Source organism: Triturus cristatus, chromosome 2_1 (genome assembly GCF_964204655.1).
Source record: "Triturus cristatus chromosome 2_1, aTriCri1.1, whole genome shotgun sequence".
Lineage (NCBI taxonomy): Eukaryota > Metazoa > Chordata > Amphibia > Caudata > Salamandridae > Triturus > Triturus cristatus.
The window spans coordinates 844,583,019-844,607,093 of record NC_140581.1 but is presented as its reverse complement, the minus strand read 5'-3'; the positions used below and the strand labels follow the sequence as shown (position 1 = coordinate 844,607,093).

At 46.0% G+C, this 24,075-nt stretch overlaps 1 protein-coding gene across 1 annotated transcript in view; it reads left to right on the top strand.

Annotated features, from left to right (window-relative positions):
* Positions 1–7,136: 7,136 nt before the first annotated feature.
* SLC1A1 (solute carrier family 1 member 1) overlaps positions 7,137–24,075 on the top strand; it is a 309,344-nt gene continuing 292,405 nt past the window's right edge. The window contains exon 1 of the mRNA XM_085632941.1: positions 7,137–7,582. Coding sequence (XP_085489067.1) covers positions 7,474–7,582 — 109 coding nt within the window. The 5' untranslated portion in view covers positions 7,137–7,473. The remainder of the gene's footprint in view (positions 7,583–24,075) is intronic.

The window sequence follows — 24,075 nt, the reverse complement described above, 5'->3', positions numbered from 1 at the left end:
CAATGTTTTAAACTTTCCAAAAACAGTTTTTGCTAGCGAGGGGTTCCCATACCATATTGTAAGTGACAATGGATTGTAATTTCTGTCAGTTGAAATGTTTGCATTTTTTAAGGCCTCCAGAATCAATCATTGCAATTCATCTTTATACCATCCCCAAGGCAACAGACGGGTTGAACGTGCCAATCAAACTATTAAAAAAACTTACATTATCATTAAATGGTAAGATTCTTGTAAAACAAGCATTGCATACTCGCCTTGGGGCATATCACACTACTCCACATAATGTTACTGGGGCCACTCAATTTGAACTGTTAAGAGGGTGAACACCCATAACTAAGCTGAGTTCACACATTGTTTTGAAAAGTAATCCAGTCAATGCAAAAAACACTCACAACAAACATGGCAGATTGTGTGAGATTAAATTATATTATGACCAGAGAAGGGCGGTAGCAAAAATGAACATAACTGTAGGCGACATGGTAAGGGTCAAGCGTCTTAAGATAGAATCAGGTTAATCTAGGATTGGAGAGCGTTTATGAGTGGTTAGAACATCTGGGTCAGCCAATAGATTTGAAAATTCGGGAATGGCGGATTGTGCTGTTCGTGTCACTCCTAATGCGGCGAAGAACGTACAACAGTCTACGTTTTGGGACAATGCCAGTACCACTCTAGACGATTCGGCCAATGAGTCTGATTTTAGTTCATTCCTTGAAAGGCCTGTCAATGAGCGCAGTCATTCAGAAGATCCCTGTGACATGGAAGAGGGCGGTTCTAGACAAGTAGATAATGTGCAAAATAGAATTAATGGTCTTACACACAATGTGGGAATGCCTTAGAAATTTAAAGATTTTATGATGTTATACCTTTTCTAAATAGGGGAGGAGATGTAATGTCTGGTAAATTGTTTATTCATCTCGGAAATACTTATACATTAACGATAATGTTATGTTCCAGATCTTGTCCTTTTTCTTTTTCCACCCTGTTATGATGCATGTAGGCTCACACGCTAATGCTGAAAGTTGAGGGTGTTTTTAACATTTGGGGCGTGAGGTTGGCAGTTATTCTGTGGGAGTAAACTGATGACAGATTAATAAAGATTGTTTCTACTACCTTGCATCCTGTCATCATTATACAATCACAAAGAATGCACTCCATTTTAAAACCTTTCCTGAATGCTGCTTAACTGGAAGATCCTCAAGTGAATGAAAATTCCATTGGCTTTGACTCTGACAACCTGCTGTCTCCTTCATCATCTACAATGGACTACAGTCATCGTGTTAATCTCTCTCGAGAGACTGCTACTGTTCATGTGCCTCATCCATCAAAACAGAGTGACAATTCTACAACATGAAGCAGAGGGTCCCAAAATACATTGAGAGCACATCCCTCACAATCTCATTATCACAGTGACTTTATAGAGTAGCTTTACATTTTTCCCTTTTGTTTCAAATTTATAGTCTGGTAAATGCCTAAATTCCGTTGTATTTTACTGAATCCATGTTTTGTTGGAAATGTGTTTATCATTGAGGAAGGGCATGTCTTGGAATTAAGGATACACCCCGTCTGTTTTGTTCAATGTTGGCTTAATCCATATGATGTCATAAACAAATAAATAGCAGGGCCAGTGGCTCATTAAGCTTTCGCACAGAACAAAATTGAGATGGTTGAGTTATTCCAGTTTGTGCTGACCTGGTCTTTTTTAATCCAGCAGGCCTTAAACGAGACCAGACAACACTCTAACAAGAGAACTAAAGTGTGCCCTCTTGCAAAATCTTAGCATCAATCTCCCTCAGGTGTGAAATATACCTCTCTGCTCCACTCGTACACTAGACCAAAATCTTGTAGCCTGCCATCTCTTGTGTTTACCCACGTATCAGGGCTTTAAGTGGGCTGGGTCTCTCCTGTTCTCAGGCCTGCTAGAAATTAAAATTGGACATTGAAATGGGTCCCTACTGGGCCCTATATTCATGTCCTTTACTTTACTGACTAATAACACTGATCGATTTCTGTACAAATAATGTAAAAGAAGTTGGGATAACAAATATCAGTGATTTCGTTCTAGTTTATATTTCAGATTTTTTGCTTAATCTTGCACAAAATACTGGTCGGGTGGCACACTCTAAGGTCAACATATGATTCTTATTTAAATGGACCTTAGGTGGTACAAAACACTGCTGCCCGTCTTGTTAGGAATGTACCAACTAGGACTGCCTCCCTCTCCCTCCTGCGTCAACTCCATTGGCTGCCAATACGCAAGAGAGTCAAATTCAAGATTTGTTGTATTGTACACAATGCTTTGAATGGCAGAGGTTCTGCTTATTTAACAGAAAAACATATCCCTTACCAGCCGAATAGATCCCCTTGCTCAGGAGAAAAATCCCTGCTTGTCATTCCTTGTTTCAGGAAAGCCCATACAGGTGGTAAAGCCTTCTTCTATTTGGCCCCCTAGTACTGGAATCAGCTACAGGTACATCTTCGGAAATGTTCTGATTATTTTCTCTTTAGAAAACTTCTTAAAACAGAACCCTGAGTTTAGGTCTCTTGGTTTGTACTGTCTACTATGCTACCTATAGTGCAGAGATACTCCTCCGGGGGGGATTATTGCGCTTTATAAATTCAACAAATAATAATAATAACAAACATTTTGTTTAAATGTTTAAGTTACGCACTTAATTACAGAGGCCCCGCCCATTTTAGAGACCCCCCACTCTTTATACCCTACTTAAAGCCCTGCCACTTATTAGGCTTGTACTCATTAGCGTACCTTAGTGCCTTCTGTAGGAAAGTACCTATGCATGCCCTCACGTTTAATGGATTAATAAAGGGAACCGTTGCATAGCACAGGTCAGTGACTAGATAGTTGCAACACGTTCACATAGCCTTAGCTGATGTATCATAGATATAAGTGGAAAGTAGTAATTAATGTGTTTAAAGAAGACCTCCTTTAAAAAGGCAAACTGACTTAGAAGAGGCAGTGTGAGAGAGGAAAAGGAGGAACTTAAATCCATAAGGGTTTTTTGTAGAAAAATCACATTCCTATGGACAAAATGTAGCAATGGGGATTTAAATGATACATATGTTGTCATCTTGGAGAGGTGTATTTATTTCCATAAGACTTGCAATGCATGTATCATTTTTTGTAAAAGAAACAGATTACTCTATTTAATATAATAAGGAAGATCTGTACGGTAATCTGCATTTCTACCTCAGTGAGGTGTAGTGTCAGGAAATATCAAAAATATAATAAATAATATAAAAACAGAAATGCAAACCTGCGGGAGGTGGTGACTTGGAAGACCTGTAAAACAAGTCAACCATATCATCGCCTCATTCTGGACTAAAATCATCAAATCCTCTTTCTGCTCAGGTCTTGTACCTGACTCCCTCCAACTTGGCTAAATCTCACCCATACTGAAAAAACAGGTATAACCCCAATGACTTCAATAACCTCTGAACTATCCCTAACCTCCCGTTCCAAGTACAAAACAGTAGAGAAATGCATCCTTCTTCAACTCAACCATCATATTGAGCATTTCCATCTCCTTGAAACCTTCCAGTAAGTATTCAGGAAAGGCTGTGGCACAGAAACTGCTATGCTCAATATCGTACATGACATTCGCAGATCCTTGGATGAAGGCGACACATGCCTCCTAATCCTACTTGACTTATCTGCAGCTTTTGATACTGTTAATCACCCAGCGTTAATTGAGACCCTCAAGAACCGCAGTGGTGTCAATGGCACAGTCCTTAGCTGGTTCACTTCATACCTGCAAGATCGCTTGCAACAAATAAAAATCAACAACTGTCTCTATAATCCAACACCATTTCCCCATGGTGTACCCCAAGGCTCAATCCTCTCCCCTTCTCTGTTCAATCTCTTCATGGAATTCCTTACAATCATCCTGAAGCAAGCAGAAGTCAAATATCACCTTTATGCCGATGGTACCCAACTTTACTACAACATTAATTCACTTAGTGACATCATTCATCTGAATAACACACTAATTAAGGTACAATCTTGGCTTAACACCAACCACTTAAAGCTGAACCTCAGCAAATTGGAAATACTACTTTTTTCCCCGAAAAACAACCCTCTTCCAATCCAAGATTGGCTCACTAACCTGGGCGCCCTTACCTCCTCTCTTACACTATCCAACTCAGTAAAGCCCTTGGGCATCACTCTGGACAAAAATCTGGCAATGAATGACCATATCAACAACTCAGCCAAAGGAGCGCTGTACACTCTTAAAAATATCAAGAAAGTCAAACCTTTTATTCCTCAGGATGATTTTAAGATGATGGTGCAGTCTCTTGTCCTCTCAAAACTGGATTATGGCAACACCATCCTCACAGGAACTCCAAAAACCCACCTTGCTCCCCTTACAACAGTTCTCAACATGGCTGCTTGGCTACCAACAGGTGTCAAATGATTTGAGCACATTATACCGGCTTTAAATAACCTCAATTGGCTTCCCATCGAAGGTAGGCACATCTTCAAGACTCTTGCATCCCCTACAAAGCCCTTCACACCCATAACCCAATCTACCTAGATTCTAAACTCTCCAAATCAGGAAGAGCAAGGGTGCTGAGAAGCTCCAACTCACTTCTTCTCATCCCTCCCAAACTGAAAAAGAAATCCTCACAGACTCACTCATTCTCTGGTAATGCTCCTAGGATCTGGAATGCACTCCCTAGTGACCTCTGCTGTAACTACCCTTTTCATGCTTCAAACAAGACTTTAAATTCCTTCTGCTCAACAAATACTTTAATATTCATCCTAACTAAGCTTTGCTCCCAATTAAGTCACACAATCCTTTCAGACCTTGCAAGGCATGTGTCTGATTCTGATGTTTTTCAGCTTTCTCTTTGTCATTACTCCTCAATCTTGTTTTATTGTCCTGTAACGCCCTTGACTGCATACTCGATTTCCTTGGCATGTTTATTTGGATGTATCATTATGTTTTGATCTGTATATATTTTTTATGCACTTCTATGTGACGGCCTGAAATGATATGTAAAGTGCTCTGATACCTTTGGGTCTAGCTACCACTGTATAAAACCTTCAAATAAATGTCATTTTTTGCTTTCTACTGACCTCGTCCCACCCCTCCCCGCCTCTTTGCCCCTGTAATTCTCTATCCTGTTAATGGCCCGGCTTCTTGGTGTGCGACAGTGTCAGGTGCAGGGGCAGAGAGTCAAACAGCGATAGTCTGAGGCCTGGTGAGGGAGTCTGCAGGAGGAATGTAGCAGTTGTGGTGAGTGAAAGTTTGGGCCAAAGAGTGAAATGTGCAGCAGTGAGTCTAGTAATAGTGAGAGGATGAGAGTAACAGTGATAGAGTACTCAGCAGAGAGAGCTGAGCTAGTAGGGTAGATGTGTGTGGGGATGTAGGAGTGCATAGAGTTTAATGATGGACAGTACAGGATAGAACCCATCAATGGGTAAACAGTGGGAGAAGCTTTCATGGGGTGTGCAGGGGAGAGTGTTGCTGGGACAAAAAGGTCCTCCTTAGAGGTTTGTCCACACTAGGAAAAAATACCCATGCATTCCTCAGCACACCCCTTCCTTGTGCATACACACACACACAACACATACATACACAGTCACAAATGCAAGCAAAAGTTATATCTCTGACATATATTTTGCACCCTTGACAAGGAGCAGTAACAATAAAACATCATTTGATAAGATACGTACAAGCTTCACAGCTCTTTTCATGTAAACACATATGCGCAGAAAGGACAACTGCCTCCCCTATGTTTTTGGTTCAGCCACCAACAGCAATACATCAGTGAACTAACAAACCATTTTATGCCACCTCTTCCCACTGCTTCTCATGTGTCACTACCTCTGGATTAGCTCTACCCCTTTCAAAGTTTTATTAAGGGTCTTCTCCACTAATTTCAAAAGGTGGATCCTGAAAGACCTTTTCACTTTGCATAACGGGAAAATTCAGGACACAACAATGACATTCATCAAAAATGGAGTGTTTCCCAGCTGTGACTCACCTGTTCAATCATCTTATTCAAATAAATGTAAAATCTTTTTTTTTTTACTTTCCACATGACCCATTTTAGCTGAAAAGATCATATTAATTCTCCCTCTTGCCTCAAGCACCCACAAATATAGCTCTTGCGCAGGTACCAAGTGGGGCGATGGCTCACAGCCAATTCAGTCAAATGTGGGTCTCTGGTGTAAGACTGCCTTGGTTGACACATTATCCAGACTTTCTCCTTCTACCATCTATTTCTACATCAATTACAAAATATAAAGGGTGTTTGCGCTTCCATTTCTATTGCTAACAGTTATCCAAGCCTAGCCAAGCCTTTATATTCTGGAGGAGATTACAATAATAATCCCAGTACAGCTGCTTTCTGTGCAAATAAAGTTTGCTCAAGGCTCGTGCTAAAGCATTTCGCTCCACCTGGAGATGGTTTCTTCGCCAATGTTCCACCAAATGTAATCACATTGCGCACTTGGTCACCTGTCCGGGTTCACTATTTACAGATTAAACCTACCTTCCTTAATCAGATTAGTTAATAGTCAACATCTAAGAGATATTAGCTTTTAGCCCAGATTCGTTGGTTTCGACAACCTTTACCCAGTCCATTTTTGGAAACATAAACATGTTTTAACACGTCCTGATATGTTGCCCAGCAATTTAACATTTTTCTTATTTTGTATGGTTACTATCCAGTATTTGCCTCCATGTAATGCTGTCAATCTTGTTCGTTCCAGTTGTTAATCTTGGAACACGCCGACTTCATGTTTCAAGAATAAATAACGGCGCTATATGGGCCAAACAGGCCAAAATTCTCCGTGGAAACAGATCTTTATGGCGCTACATGGGAACATGAAATTTGATTTGACCAATCGTGGAGCATTCTTTCAAACCGTGTGCATCTGTTGGTGCCAATTGCATTGTAACTCGATTAGCGGCACCACAGGTCCCAGTCAGACTCTGTTAAAGGTGGTCACCGCCCGCTCAGAGAGAGGTGGGGTGGTGCCTGTGGCCGGGTCTGTGTCCCTCCCCTCCTGCCACTAGCAAAGGTTCCGCCACGCCCCTCCCCCTGCTGGGCGGGGATGAGAGCCGCAGGTGGAGGAGTCCCTTGTGTCTGTGAGACGGGAGGGGCGAGGAGGAGGAGTCCTGCTGCTGGTGCTGCTCGCTCGAGAATCACTGGCGGCGCTGAGGCATCCCCGGCACAGGACTGTGCGGAGCTGAGCGAGACGGAGGCAGCGCACTGTCGGCGTCCACCGCCCCCTGATCTGCACGTAGCCAGCCCTGTGCACGCACGCTAACAAGCACGCGATCTACCGTGCAAACGCACGCAATCTGCACTGCACGCACTATCTTGCACACGCACCTTCCATCTCGTGCCGAGCACACACCCACCCAGTCATTCATACATACCCAGGCCCTCTCATACAAAGCATCGCGTGAATCCTTCTAGACCCCCATCACTACAGCAGCTGGAATGGGGGGCAAGAAACCACACAGAGGAAACGGCGGAGGCGGGTGCGACTGCAAGCGGATCCTGAAGAACAACTGGCTGCTCATCGCCACCGTAGTGGCAGTGGTGCTTGGTAAGTGCTGTCCCCTCCCCCGACACTCCCCCCTCTCCACAAATCCCACCGTCACCATCATGGAGTGTGTAGGGAGGGGTCTCTGAGGTGTGTGATTCTTGGACACAACACAGATGCGGTCCAGGGCCGGCGTCTGTAGCATCACTGCCATTGCCTGCGTCTGCGAGTCTCATTGTGGGCTTCTCCGCCGCCCCCAAACATTGAAACGACAAGGCAGACCCGCTTCCCCTGAATAAATGCAGGCTAACAGCGGGCACATGCTAATTCTGGGAAGCCTTCGCTGCTGTCCCACCAGGAGCGTAGCACGGGTGCCGGGGGCCCGGTGGCAAGCATGGGGAATAGCCCATTTGACTGCTATTAAGTAGTACAATACAGCAATGATCAGGGTTCAATGGGCCCCCTCGAGGCCCTGGGCCTCGCTGCCAATGCACCTGCTGCACCAATGGTAGACAGGACCCTGTACCGCACACTGTCTCTGCTGCCCGTCTCCATCCAGACCCAGCCTGTCTCTGCTCACGCCTCTTGCGCTGTTTCGAACCCCTGCCCGTGTCCACTCTGTACTAATGAGTGTCCTGCCCTTCTCTAACCCAGGCTACTGCTCGTCTCTAGCCTGTGCATGTTTCTGCCTCTGTGTATCTCTCTCCTCTGCTTTCTATCTTTAACTCCGGGCAGCCTCTGCTTACCGTTAGTAGTTGCTGTCGCTGCTGTCCTATCTAGCTTCTAACTGTCTTTGCTGCTAGTCTCTTAGCGCTGGGCTGTCTCTGCTGCCCGTCTATAATGCAGATTGCAGACTATATCTGCTGCCTGTCTCTCGCTTCTTGAGCATATTTGCTACCCTGTCTAACCTCTGACTTCTTCTCCTCTTCGCCTTTTGTTCTGTCTCAGGTGCCTAAATGCAGCCCCTAGCCCGTGTCTCTGCTGCCCGTCTCTAGCCCTTACTATCTCTAGCCCCTGATTGCTCTGCGGGTCTCCTTGGTAACCGGCAGTCGTGGGATGATGACGATGCTTTTTTTTAGGTTGTGGCTTGCAGTAATCCTGTTGCCCTCTGTTGGTTGTTTGGTAATCGCATTCCTGGCACAGGTACCACCTATTGTGTTGATTGACAGAGTGAGTAAACATTACATAGTGCCCAGGCCAGGGGTAGGGCCTTGCGAGTGAGCCAGGTATGCGGCCGGCACGAGAATAGGCTCCGGGCCCCGAGTGGCGGGTTAGGAGGCCCGGCCGGCTATATCCCAGCTCTGCACTGTTTCGCGCATCGGGTCCCTGGTGTGGCTGTCACACTGCGTGAATCCCTTCACGGTACCGTCTAACCCAGCAAATACTGGGAATGGCTGCCTCATCACCACAGTCTGTCTGCCAGTGACGTCAGAGCTTAATCATGACTCTCAAAAGCTGACGAATGAAAACATGACCAGACTCCGTAACCGACAGGAATGGTGGCAAAACGTAGTAAGAGAGCTAGGCGGTGCGTGCTGACACGCCCCTTTCCAACCGAGTACTCACCCCATCACACACTCCCGCTAAACCCAACTAGTCGGTTTTGCCAATCATTTTTCGGCTTTTAGGTTACATATTCTGAAAGCTTAAATTTAAGCAGCATCTCACGTCTATAAAATCTCCACACGTGTGTTGCTGGTTGCTGTCAACGCACTTAAATAAAATTCAGTCATCCTCGTTTCGTATGTTCTTTGGCTGCCCCATTGAGAGCATCGGAAGCCAACAGAAACCGTTGGCAGCGTGCCTTCCCCTTTTTCAGAAATCAGTGTTTTGCTTAAAAGTACTTCACCGCGTTACAAGGCAGGTTTTCAGCACCACCGACAGCATTTCCTGCTCCACGTCTCGTGCTTGGAGTGTGGGGCACGTGCTTCTCGCGTCTACGCGCCTCTCACCGAGTTTACATTATATCATTTTATAACGCACCGTTTACTTTGGTTTGGGTATCACGAAGAAGATTGTTTACACGGAATTTAACAAGTCTGTTTTTCCTTTTATGGAGAAAATCCGGATTAAGCAAAATACAATTAACTTGTTTGTTGTGTTTGTTTGTCATGATGCCTTGATTACTTAACACCATATAAAGACCAATTAACTAGCGAGAGAAAAATAAGACCCAGGAAACTAGTTTTTAGTTATCTCCAATTCACATTGTGTATTCTAGGAAATAGTTTAGAGATATGCCGTTATTCTCTTGAACGATTTGGATTTTTTTGAAACATTATATGCGTACCAGCCTGCATTGAAAAGTATAGGTCGCGAATCTCTAAACTGGGCAATTTCTCTCAATAGAGATCAGAGTGCTACAGAGCCCCGTCAGGGCACTACAATACAACTCATGGCTTTAAGATTTGTTTTTTTAACATGGCAAATTCTTTATATAAGTACCAACGTACAGAACTTTATTTGAATTTGTAAATGCATCCATAATTTCTCAAATGTTTGATCTTTATTTCTGATTTTATTTTATATAAGTCACATTCTAAATATCATAGGCAAAAGAACGAAACTTAGTTTCTTGGTGATTACCTGTTTCTTTACCAAAATACAGCAGCGCTATGTAGTAGATGTATATACATGTTTAATGATCTTTTAAAGAGTTTTATGCAACTTTTACCATTTTAAGCAGTTGCTAGGCACCCTTTTAGTAATCCATTTACTCTGGGTCTCACAGTATTTTTACAATGTGTGGGTGATCCTATGGGAACCCCCCCCCCCCACAACTGAAGGTTTATTACTCTCCAGCTTCACCCATCGATCACTGTCATTACGCTATCAAAGTGGGCCAATGTGCCGCTTGCCACGAGTCACAGGTTCTTAGTCTTGTTGTGTTGGTTCACCTTTTGCCTCCTCTGGGCTTTTGGTCAACAGCATGAAGTGTGTGTTGGGAGAAGAAGACCTGTTACAAATGTCACATAGCGTCTAAATACTCTCTTGTGAAGGGTTGTACTTTAGTTCATAAATATACAGGTACTGCTACCATTTATGCCACATTTCAGCTAACAGGAAGGCCCACCAGTACACTGTACAACATGTGGTGTGTCACTTTACTGTGGATAGGGGTTAAGGTGAAAATCTAAAAGAGACCCATCTCTCTAAGATTGCCGGCAGTCGGTTTTTTATGTCTAAAAGGATCTTTGCAAAGAGCAGACTTCATGCTCTGTACCCCTCAGCGATTGCCAGCTGGGCCGGGAAACCATGGGCTTCCACCTCCCAGGCACCCAGAAGACAGTAGCTGCCAGAAAATGACGTTGTGCGGTGTTCAAGTCCTTGTCCACAAATACTTTTTAAGTCAAGTCCGGCAAAACTTGAGTGACATAGTCAGCACTATAGGCCATCGATATCTAGCCCAAACTCTAACCTCGATTTCTTTGCGTCACAGTGTAAAGATGTAGTCGGTCCACAGGACATGTCTGCGTTCCCTCAGTTACTGATATTTCATCTGCCCCTTGCTCCACCAGAAGAAGACAATGGTTCTCAGTTCAAGGTTTTGCCTCTCTAATTTCCAGCTATTGTAAAAATCATAAACGAACCATATGACCTTTCAAAACAAGTTAAAAATAATTGCAAAGTCAATAGGTCGCACCTGCGACACCTATTGACTTTGACAATGCTTATTTTTTCTAAGATGGTTGCTCTGCATACACGCACAGGCTGCAGTCATCCTAGAATGTTTTTGTTTTGTTTTAAGAAACTTAATTCAAAGATCGCCCCTTTTATGCATGTGCTTTTATTTTAAGAGAAATCATCGGGTGATGACCAGCAGATATGTGGGTGCACGCATGACAACCACCTTGGAATGGTTATAAGAACAATCAGTCAAAGATGGCTGCCCCACATGCCTGCCAGCCATTTTTGAGTGACTCTTCTTAAAACAAAAGGTAAAACTTGCCAAGATGGCCATAGCACGTGCATGTAAATGTGTTCACATGAGCGGTCACCTTGGAATGGTCTCAAATCCATTTAAGGAGAGTTGCCACCAATACACTAGCAGTGAGAGTTGGATGGGACTGGGAGGGGTAGAACAGCACAGGGAAGGGCTAAATAATGATAAAGTGATTGGGGGCCTCGGGAAGGAGGTTAGGAACAGGGAGAGACACACAGAGGGAGAGAAAATAGCTCCTCCTAGTACAGTTGAACGTTATTACATAAACAGTGGAAGGATAGAACATATCCTATCAAAACATGGTGAGACCGAAATTCTCCTACAATATGACAAATACAAGAATAGAGAGGAAAGTCATCGAGTCGAGAACAAGGAACTGAGATAGACACGAAAGCCATTCCACTGTAAGCAAGGGGCAGACACAATGGCAGTCCAAGACTATAATGATACAGTTGGTCTGTTTGCCAGCTCAAGCTGTCTGTAGGCGAGGCCTAAATTCGTAATCTTATTCTTATACTTTGTATGCTGCGCATTTTTCATATCAGTCTTAGTGAAGTGTTAGTCATATTACATTATTTTCCCCTGTACCTTGTTTGCATATAGGTGAACATATTGTTTTATTACGGTGCTCTACCAGTGCTGGAAATATTTTACCCCAGGATCGTATACATTTGGGGTCGAGGTGCAGCCAAAAGGTAGTGGAGTCATGAGGAGCAGAGGCTTGAAAAGCAGAGTCTGACAGTCAATTTATACAATAAAAAAATACTCTGCTGCAAAGATATTGGCAAAAAGGACAAATATGACAGTAAATCTCTTCTGGATTACTTGGTAACAGATTGTTTTTTAAAACTTCTTAGATGGAGAAGGCACCTGCTACAGAGATCGTTTTGTGCCCCATATTTCCAACAATTATCAGGAAAAAGTAGTAATGGTAGGATGATTCTGGTGGTTAATGTAAATGCTGGATACATCTGTTATTTGTCCGGCCACAGTTTTGACTCATCATAAAGTAGCTTTGAGGGTTGATGTGCATGCTGCAAAGCAAGGCGTAACATGTAGGCCACAGATTTGTGTTTTATGTAGACATTTCAGTGAGTCACAGAAGTCTTATTAGTGCAGACAGCCTTATCCACTGTGTTCTATATTAAATCCTGACTTTGTTTCTCCCCAGACCAAGCACTCTTAATATGTAATCTGTACTACTGATATATCATGATTACACAGATATATTGGACATTCTTTCTGTGCATACTTATTTCTTACATACCCAGGTTGAGCTAAGATAAAAGCCTTCCAATCATAGCTTCTCTTAAGCACTTGTGAAGTCATAACAAGCCTTTTGTTTTCCTCTATTGGATTTATGTTTAGGTGTTGGTCTCAAGATAGCCCACAACCAGGATGAGACTCCCAAAAGAGAACAGATGCCCTTTAAGTGAGGCTTTTGTGTTGGACCCAACTGGAAGTGAAAATAAGAAACTCCAATTGCCCCCTACAGTTTGCGGCTCTGAATCAAAAGCAGAAAAATGCAGATGCTGCTGAGTGTCCTGAAGTTATCAAATTACAACTGGACAAATTCAACATATTTCACTGGGACTGGCCTGGATCCTGCCATATCCAGGATCTGGTTGGACCTCCCTCATTTCCTGCACTGTGCTCTACAAATGTAATTTGTAACCATAAACCCATCCTTTTCTTGCTCCATAATTTTATATTATGATCTGTAAACCATGGTTGTGCCGTCTGAATATAAAATCAACAATAGCAGTGGGACAGAATATCGAAGACAATATATCAAAAACAAAATATCGAGAGATCAATAAGTCTAGATCTCGTATACCTAACTCCACATGATTGCAACTACATGGTACGTGTATCTTCAAGGTCGATATCTTCAAGGTAGATATCTTCCGGGTACATATATCTTCAAGGTAGAGTTGGGAATAGTAAATCTATACTTCCCAATATGCACTTACCTCAGGGCTGGCTTTAGGGCAGTGCAACTGGTGCAGCCGCACTGGGTGCTGACCTGGGAAGGGGGAGCTGACCTCAGGGGGGCACTGTGTTTAACAGTAACTTACGATATAAAAACACCTTTAGCAGAGTTCCTTGTGCGTCCAGTTGTCAGGCAGCATTAAAAATGTCAAGCTAGCTCTTGGGATTAATGTTCCCGCTAGAGAGAGAGATCAGAGTTTTATCTAGGGGCAGTTTTGACTCGCCATAAAGTGGCGCAAAGGGTTAAAATGAGGGGCTTCAAGTGGGCCAGGTCTCAATAGAGCTGAGCACCGGCAGGTTTTTAAAGGGGGCCTCTAAACGGGTCTCTATCGGGCTCTGTTTTGTGCCCTGGCACAGGCGGTCTGTTTTTTTCCGGACTGCAGTGACAACCGGCACGTCGATGTGCGCCTGCTCACACTGCTCGATTCTTACTAATGGAGAAGATACGGCATGACGTCATGCCAGGTGAGCGTTGTTGGGGAAGGGAAATCCTTTAAAGAGTTATTTTCTCTCTTGATTTCCCTTCTCTTTTTGAAACTCAGGAGCAGCAACATTGTTGTGGTGTCACCACTCACCAGGGCTTTAAGTGGAAGCTTTTTCAATATTATATACAAGCCATAGTTGCTGCTTATTTATCTTATGCAACTAACAACCATTGACATTGTTGTATCATATATCTGGATGCAATGAGGGAAACAGCAAATTACAAGTCGTGCGGCACACTATGCTAAGCACACATTTTTAGCTTAAGTTTTTAAGCCATGCCCCTAATTACATTGGTCACGCCCCTTTGAGAGACCCCCCAGTTTTTTCATCCCACTTAAAGACCTGGTTAAGGTGCCTGCTGCAAAGAACGCACACCTTGCAGATCACATATCAGTATTTTATATGGAAAGCTGAGGAGATTACTGCTGTTGTCACAGAGACCCTTTTGTTACCGCAGCTCATTAGATACAATTCTAACATAGAACTGTGATTGTTACGAACTGTCATCAAAGAGCTGCCTGCAAACTGCATAAAATAGGTTAGGACGTTCTGTTTTTCTCCCCAGTCTTTCATTATCTATTCCTAATGTTGGTTAAGGTTTTTTTTTGGGTAGATATACATTCTTATTAGTAAAGCCAATCTTTACCAGCGCTTCAAAACAAATTAAATGTATGTGAAAGAGGGGCTATAGAGCGATGAGGGGCACTTTTGCCTAGTGGTCATGAGGGAATCCGAGGAGGTGGCAATGGGGTGGGCACCAAAAATGATTGTCGCACCAGGCCTCAACAGCTCTAAAGACAATATTTGTCACTTGATATTCTGTTCTCAATATTTATGAAACAATATTGCTTGTGTCAATATTCTACAGTACAATTGTAAACCATTAATCAGTCTCTACAGTGCTCTGATGCCTACGGGCCACATTTGTGCTATAAAAACAGCATAAATGAATTAGAAGATAAATAAAAATACTTAAAGATCAGTCACTTTTAAAGTTCACTTGGTCCCTTTTGTGCTTGCAGCAGAGTGCTTAGCAAATACGAGGGTGAAAGTGTGGATTGTCATGTCTCGATGCGGACCCAAGTTCAAGTACTAGTAGGAACCTGTTTTGGAGTACTACGGATGCTTAAGACATTTCTGCTACTTCTTCCCCTGGATGCCAGGAGAACAGTGGTTCAGGCTCTGATTACATCCAGACTGGACTTTGCTAGTGCCTTCTATCTGGGTTTGCCGGACTACCCGCCACAGCGTCTCCAGGTAGTGCAAAACACAGCAGCAAGAGCAATTCTTAAACTTAAACCGAGATCACACATGACCTCCCATCTGAAGCCCTTACATTGGCTCCCAGTTAGAGAAAGAATAGAATTTAAGGCTCTGGTGTATTTTTTTAAAGCCTTCCATGGAACAGGGGCCTCCTATCTTAGAAAACGAGTCAGCCGTTATGTGCCCAACAGGACCCTTAGATCGTCAACCGCCGACCTGGCTTGCATCCCCAAACTCGTCTGGCACGCAGAGGCGGCAGATCTTTTGGCTTTTCGGAGCCCACCCCAGGGATAAACTGCTGGCAGCCCTGAGATCTTTAACAGTGTTCTCCCACTCCTAAAAACAGCTGAGAACATGGCTATTTAAAAACGAAGCCGCCTAGGGTAAGCACTTGTTAACCTGCCAGCGCCAGGACACTCCGGATGGAGTAGCTACGCGCTATACAAATACGGGTCATTCATGGTAGAGGTGGGCAGGTCCCGTAAGTCTTGACCAGCGCTCGAGTCCAAGACCTGGCCAAGCAAAGGTCCTCTTGGAACCTCGAGCCAAAAACTAGCCAAGCCGATCTGTAGGTTCTGCACACAGCCCACCCTCTTAACTCAGTGTAGAGCGCAACACTCCTCACCCCACCCTAGCAACTCCATCTCTGTTTCAGTTGGAGGAAGCCGCTCTCTTGCGCTTTAAACAGGTCGGCCTGGCATGTACAAAGCAGTGGTAGAGGGCAGAGGGGCCACGGGAACAAATTAAACCTGCAGCCCCTTGAAGGCTGGCCTGGCTTATTAAGGGGCTGTTAATATGAGTCAAAACTTTTCTGCTGAACCTAGTGGTGCTGAGGCCTTTTCATCCCCCTTCATCCAGCCACAGCACAAGACACTCTGATTTAGGAATTCTCTGCCAGCATTTAAGTTGGCCAGGCTATCATAAAGCCCCCTCCTTTGACAATACCCTGAGACACCAGGAGGAGGCGTGTCAAAGAGGTGACTCCAGACCTCTGTACTGCCACCTCCCTGCTCTGACCTCGTTGCATGTTTTGATGGGAGAGGCAGAGGGGGGTTGTCCAGCACTATGCCTTCATGGTCTTTGTGCGTATGGGAGCATTGTGAAGAGCTCCTTCGCAGTCTGTACCCCACTGCCCGCTCTGCCCACATGAGGTAATTCATATACAAAAAACTTACAGAGTGCTAGCTCCGTCTCAATAGTCTGCCTCCAGCTGAGTGCTGCATGTCCCTTGTGTTGTTGGGAGCATGTGTTATGGTGTTGGTTTTCCCTAATCTTTTGGTTGATAAGTGTCATTGTCTTTCTTGGGGGTTTGAGCCTCACCTAAAGGCGGTCTCTTTAAGTCAGGAGAAGCTGGTGATATCTTCATTCAAAATACAGGGCCAGGCCCTAACTTTACTTAACTATGTCATTTTCAGTAAAGCTTCTTTTGTCAACCTCATTTAAGAAGATGAATGCACACATTTATTTACAAGGACACTGATTTAGCTCCTCGAAGAACTCAACACAAAGTAGTAACTTTTGAGGTAATGCGGGAAATAGACTATATCTCTGTTCCATCTTTAACAACCTGAGACACCTAGGGCACAAGACACCTGACATGCCCGTTAGTTCAATAATAACCTCATCATGAGAAGGGAGGTTGAGGATTGTTTCTAAAATCATATGTAGAAACTACTACTTCTGAGAAATGATATCATGATAGAATTGAAGTACTAAACTAAAAAAGGAGTGCATCTTTTGAAAAATCTTTAAGTCTTTATCCTATGTTAACATGCAGATGCCAAGCATCTATATGGGCTGGGCTCCTGCACCAGCTACTACAGCCAGAGCCGCCCATTGGCTCTGCTCTGGCTATGCGCTTCCACTTCATTTTCTGGCTCGCCTCCAAAGCTTAATTTGAGCCAGCGATTACTCTTGGGGCCCACTGGCACTCTTTTTTGGAGGCTGGTTCTTATTTTTCCTCATCAGACATTTCGCAAGAGAGGGAAAACAAGAAAGAGGAAGAGAAAAGGGAAACCATCAGGCTGGGAGAAAGCAGGAATCTGTAAGAGTAAGATAAAGGGTCAGGGGTTGCCTGAAGTGGACTGAAGGCATGAGTGGAATTCAGAACTTTGTAGCTTTGGTATTCGGCGCGCTGACATTTAATAGAGCGGGCCGGGGGTTTTCTGAGCCGAGGTTTAACTCATTATTTTACAAATTAAGCACTGTCAAGACGTCAGCCAACATGAGTCATGAGTTTTTTTTTTTAATGCAAACGGGACAGCCTTCAGTTTTCTTTTCGATTCCAAAGGAGGATGTGGCTTTGATTAAAAAAACAATTAAAGATCTGCTCATTTGAGAATGTTGCACTTAGGGCGCGCACAACTTTCCCAGTCACGTGCAGGGCTGTTGTTGTTACCATAGGGCGGTTGCTGCTGTGAGGTTTTCTCATTTGAACATTTTCTTCTAGTTAACGTGTTACATTTTGGGAGAAGAATTTACAGATAAGATAAGGGGGCTAGAACGCGATCTCTGAACCTAGATAAGGAATTATGATCCGAGGACAAGATAAGCAGGTGCAAAAGCTTCGACGGGATCCGCGTCCCGCCGATCTCGCGCTCTCCTTGAAATCGCGCAAAACAGGCAAACAAAGTGAAAAATGTTTCGGAAAATTCAAAGCTCCCCTGTAGCGAATTTAAACGTGGTAAAAGCAGAGGGCAGAGATGATGGTTCCGTATTTTTGCGTAATCTTGAAAGACCGAAAGTTTGAGACATATTTACATTCACGGTGTCCACCCCTATAGATGATTTATGAAACCGACCTTCCTGCACCTCTAGATTTCACATGGCAGACAGGATGAGACCTGTGCCCGCCGTATATCAAGAGATAACCTTGAAACTACAACCTAATTACACTGCTTGTAATAAATGTCAGCCTTCGGCTCATCTGCGGGAGATATATATTACAACACAGTGCACAGTTATGATGTACGGATGTATATTTTTAAACCAGGTGGCTTGGAGTCATACTGCGGGCCATGGTTGAGCAAAGATGTAGGCAGTTTTTTCGCAGAACTCTGACTACAATGGCAGAGTCTCAACCTGCTATTTCTGTACTTCTAAACGCCCACACTGGAAACTAATTTTGATTTCTATGCTGCGTTACATGTTTTTCCTGGCCAGCATGAAAGGCGCTGTGGCCATGCAGTGGGAGGCCACTTCCTCTAACCAGGTTCACCGAAGGAGCCCTTCCGGTTCAGTGGAATAGGGGGGTCGTGGCCGTCACTATTTATGCGGGGTTCTTTGCAAAGCTTCAATTACACGTGCTGCGTTTAGGAGCTGTGGGACCAGGCAGCGTGTGCACTTCACTGTTGAATGTTCAAATGTGCCACATCAGAAGAAGGCTACAGTTTGTGCCCAATGTGGAATGGTGGGGAGTAGGCCTATAAGGGCTGATGTTGAAGGCAGCCAAACTTGGTTCCATCTTAACACATAAACTTTAAAATATAGACTAAAAAATAAGACTCGCAAATCTAAATCGGAAAAATTAAGGCCACACAAAAATGTATGGCCACAAGAGTTTTTTACCTGTTAAAAATCAATTCTCAAATCCAGATATTCTCAGGGCCCGATGTGGAGATGGATGGAAAGTGTGGTGTGGCTACGCGCCATGGCGATGGCCTAGCAGCTGGAGCGCGACAGAGACACAGCCACTTGTGTATGCTCTCTGGGCCGGAAGTCACGAGCGACCTCCGCCCGTTTATTTAAGATCTCTGGCCACGCCTGGCCAGAGAGTGAAACAATGTGTGGAGGCCCTTCCGGGCCAGGGGTCTGGGGTCATGAGTCCAGTGACATCTAGACCGCTACATCCCATCCCAAGTTAATGTTTAAAACAAATTAAATAACTAAACACATAAAGTCTGTGAGTCTTTGGCATGGTCTTGGATGGGGCCTCAGATTGTACTTGCGTTGGTGGTCCCCTCAACTCCTCGTAGGGCTGCCAGATGACGATGCCTTTGTGGTGATGCTTGGTTCAGCCTCTGCGGCCTGGGTTGGAGGTGAATTTGCTATGGCTTCCTCTTCGTCCAGGCACGGGGTGAGACCCTCACCCCCGGTTTCTCCATTCTCCACCAGTCCAGGAGACATCATCTCAGCATCTGACCCTTGTACTCTTTTGAACCAGGAGACGTTCCTGGTGATTATCTCTTGTCCTCGCCGGACTGTAAGGGCAGTTTCATTGAGCTTCAGCATGGTCCACTGCTCGAGTTTATACACTGTGCTGAACGTCCCTCCTCTGGAACGGTTCCGTACTAGGACAGTACACCTTGGCACAAAGACACAAGCCTTCGCTCTCCTTTTCCCACTGGTCCGCTCGTTGTTTGCTGCTCGCCGAGCTTCGATGTTGGCAGGGTCATACGGCTCGGAGACCCAATTGTCTGCCAAGGGGATTGTGTCTCGACGGGGTCCAGCTAGCATCAGGGACCACAGCGAACACTGTGTCATACAGTGCAGGGTGCTGCGATATTCTCATAAGAACCTTTGAAGCACCACTTCGGGATCGGACTGCTCCGCCACAGATTTTCGGAGGATCTTATTGAGGGTTCGCATGAAGCCTTTGGCTTCGCCGTTGGCCTGCAGCCATTGTGGGGTGATGCGATGGTGGTGGACTCCTAGCAGTGCTAACATAATTTTGAACTCCCCTCCTAGAAATGGGGGCTCGTTGTCTGTCTTGATGTCATGCGGTAACACGAAGAGTGCAAACGTCTTTTCCAACTGGTTGTAGGTGGGCGAAAGATGTAGACGATATCACTTCGACTATCCGGTATTGCGTGTAGCTGTCGATCAGGACGGCAGTCACGCGCCCATCCGGAAAACTTCTGAAGTCCAAACTCATCCGTGACCATGGGGATGGCGCAGGGTCTTCAGTTATCATGGGTGCCGAGGACTTCTGGCTGCTGGTGAGTTGGCAGGGTCAGCAGTTCCTCACTAGTGCGTCCACAGCTGCTTCAAGGCCAGGGAACCATACCTTGTCTCTCATCCTTGACTTCATCCTCATGGTCCCCTGGTGTCCTTTGTGAGCTAGTATTGTGGCTCACTCCTGGAGACTTGCAGGGATGACGATCCAGGAGCCCCTTAGCAATACCTCATCTGCAGCAGCGCTCAGCTCGTCCTTTACCTTCTAGAGCTTTCCTAGCCGGCCTCTGTCTGATTCATTCCATCCGTTGGCGCCGTTAAGAAAGTCTTCCCAGGAACCCTTCCATAGGGAGTTCATCACTTTCTGGAGCACGGTGTCTGCGCTGGTCTCCGCCTTGATCTCGTCCATGGTGAGGGTTCGCGGACATGCCCATTGAGACAGCATGTTGATGTACTCTTCTGTTTGCAGCTCCTGCTCAGTAGTTTCTTCTGCCACGACTGGCGGGTGCAGTGACAGGAAGTCTGCAGGGTTCTTTGCCCCAGGATGATATACCAGTTCCATTTAATAGTGCTGTAGTTGTATCGCCCAGTGCTCGATCCTTGATGGCGGTGTGGTGCAGTGCCTCTGAACAATGGGATCAGCGGTTGGTGGTCGGTTGCCACTCTAATGGGGTGCCCACTGACATGTAAGTGGAAGTGGTTGCAGGCCCACTTAATCACTAGTGCCTCTCTTTCAATTTGGGAATAGTGGGCTTCTGTCGGCGTGAGGGCCTTGCTCGTGAACGCAAGTGGAGCCCCTTTCCCTGTCTCTCTCTCTTGGGTTAGGAGCTCTCCGAGCCCGACGGGGCTGGCATCCACCAGAAGTTCTGTCATCCGGGTGGTGTTAAAGTATGCCATGGTGGTCTTTCCTAGGAGTGCCGTCTTGATCTTCTGGAAGGTCTCTTCTTCTTCTTTTTTCCACTTCCAGGTAGCATCTTTCTTCGTCAGGGCGCACAGCGGTTCGGCAATCGTGGTCAGGTTCGGAATGGACCGCCTGCAGTAGGTGGCCATCTCTATGAAGCCCCGGGTCTCTGATGCTGTCTTCAGGGCTGGAGCTCGCTGTATGGCCTGTGACTTCCGGGGATCTACCCTGACTCCGTCTTGGCTGAACACGTAGCCGAAGAATTCAATAGATTTTTGAAAGAACAGGCATTTGTCCCGGTGGAGGGTTACTCCATGTTCGGCGAGACGTTGGAGAGTGGCCCGAAGGTGACGGTGATGGTCCTCTATGGTTGCAGAGTGTATTAACATGTCATCATTGACATTTAGTACCCCTTGGAGTCCCGATAGTACTTCTCGGACGGCATTCTGGAATATCTCCGCAGCAGAGGAGATACCAAAGTTCAGCCTCTTGTAGTGGAGCAGTCCTATGTGGGTTGAGAAGGTTGTGATGTACTGGCTCTCCTCGGCTAGCTTAAACTGGTGGTATCCTGCGTTGAGGTCTAGCTTGGAGAACCAGCGGTACCCATTTAGATCAGCCAGGATGTCGACGACTGTTGGCATCAGGTGTCTCTCCCGCTTGATAGCCTGGTTGGGTAGGCGTATATCGATGCATAGCCTGATTTTGCCCAGCTGCTTCGGCTCCTCTGCTATCACCATGGGGGAAACCCATGGTGGTAGCCCAGTAACTTTTTCTATGACCCCTTGCTGTTCGAGATTGTAGAGTTCTTGCTTGACAAGATGTCCCAATTCCTTTGACAGTTGTGGGAAGAGTTCTAGCAAATCCTCGGTCTACAGGGTTCTGACTGCATTGGCGAACGTGACCAGGCCGAGATCCTCAACTGTATGGCTCCCCACTAGAATGTCAGCTTCCCTGTCCATCACGTGGAATGTTGTGGTGATTTTGTGGCTTTCTGATTTTACCTGCACCCTCCTCTTACCCTTGAGGGGTAGGGGTATTTGACTACCATATGTGAGAATCCTAACATGTGACAGGGTCAATGCGGGTCTTGAATTCAGCCGCTTGTACTGTTGACACTGCATCACAATGACAGATGCTCCTGTGTCGATCTGTGTGGTGACCTGTGATCCAGCGATTTCGAGAGCGCACATGGGTTGAGGGCGCCGCCTCTGTTTGAGGTCACTGGCAAAGGAGATGAGGTAGCACTCGCCTTCTTCTTATGTGGGTGAGTCCTCTAGGTACTGCCTTTGCCTCACTGGTGTTTTGAGCGCTTTCGGGTTTTCGGGATCTTCGAGTGACAGATTCTTTACTGCCTTTGACGGTGGTCTTCTTCCGCGAGTTCTTCGATTCCGTGGTCCCCCTCTGCAAACACTTGCAAAGTGGTTGGGGGTGCCACTCTTGGAGCACGTCCGTCCATGCGCAGGACATTCTTCTTAATGGTGCTCTTCCTTTCTGTAGTATCCGCAGCATGATCCTTGCGTGTTCTTACTTGGCTGCTGCCCTCGGGTGCTTCTGTTCTGTGTGCGTACTGCATCTGCCCTTTCAGTCTTGACCGTTACCTGCTTCTCCGCTTGTTGGGTTATCGCGATGTACATCGCTGTCGCCCTGGCATCTGATAGGTTATGCGACAGTGCCATGATGAGGATGTCTTCAAGAGTGATCCCTGGTTGCCGCAGAATAAGGGTCCGAAGGTTTTTGTTTTGGCAGCCTTGGATGACTTGGGCTCTTACTTCCTTATTCTGGTCGTCGGCCATGCATGTGCTGGCCAGCTCTCTTAGCCACGCATGGAACGCGTCCATTGACTCCCCCTCTCTCTGGCGCACTTGTCAGAGCTTGAATCTTTCTTATTCGGGGTATAGTTGAGGATCGAAATGCGCGTTCAGGGCCCTGACCGCCGTGTTTTAATCGTTGGGTGCCCCAGTGTCTGGTAGGTGAGCAAACAGCTTGTATATCTCCTCCCCCATGAAGTGCAGCAGTAGAGACCTCTTGACTGCGGTGTCTGTTTCTTGCGTCGCTGTAAAGTAGTTGTCTAGCCTGCCGATCCAGCTGGTCTATCGGGAGATGCGGTGGCTAGATCTATCAACTCGCTGAACGGGGACAGTGCATTGATTTGGGAATGCTGTGGCGTAGGTTGCACTACCTGTTGTCCTGCTTGTTGTATTGGCGGTAAGTTGTGTGGTGCCGCCTGTGCTGCTGGATCTGTCATGGTTATGTGCCTGGCAGACTTGGTGTTGTGACTTCTTTGCTATGTTGCTTTCACTTGGCTGTATTTGTGTGCTTGAGTTTTTATTGTAAGCCTTTCTCTTCTTTTTTTCTTTTGTTTTTTCTTTTCTTTTCTCCCTTGCCCCAGTGACTAATATCCAGTCCTCACTGTTCCCCCCTTTGCATGGGGCGCCTTCGTGGATCTATTTGCCCAGCAGACTGGCATGTGGATGCAGGGAAGCAGTGCGCACTGTCAGATGCGTGTCAGTTCGGGCCAGGCCGCATCGGTCGTTAGGCAGGTTGACCGGCTGGGAGTGAAACGCACATGTGCGCTTTGTGCTGGTGTGCGTGCTAGGCCAGGTGCACGCACGTTTGGGGTCTGTGGCTGGCAGGCCAGTGGCAGCAGAGGTGTGGTACATTTAATTTCCTGCTGGGTTACTGCTGCTGCGTGGTGATGGCTCGTTCCGCTGAGGCGCGCCACGCAGACACTACAGCGCGTTGACCGGGACAGCGGCGTGCAGTCAGCGGACTTGCCGGCGGCATTTGAGCTCTTTCCCTGCCGTGTCTTTCATTCCTGGAGTCACTGGAGGGAGGTGAGGAGGCAGTACCAGGTGGGTAATGGAGTTAAGAGGGACAGCCGCAGTCGTTGCCAGTGCGGTGTGGCTACGCGCCACGGCGATGGCCTAGCAACTGGAGCGCGACAGAGACACAGCCTCTTGGGTATGCCCTCTGGGCCGAAAGTCACAAGAGACCTCCGCCCATTTATTTAAGCTCTCTGGCCATGCCTGGCCAGAGAGTGATACAATGTGTGGAGGCCCTTCCGGCCAGGGGTCTGGG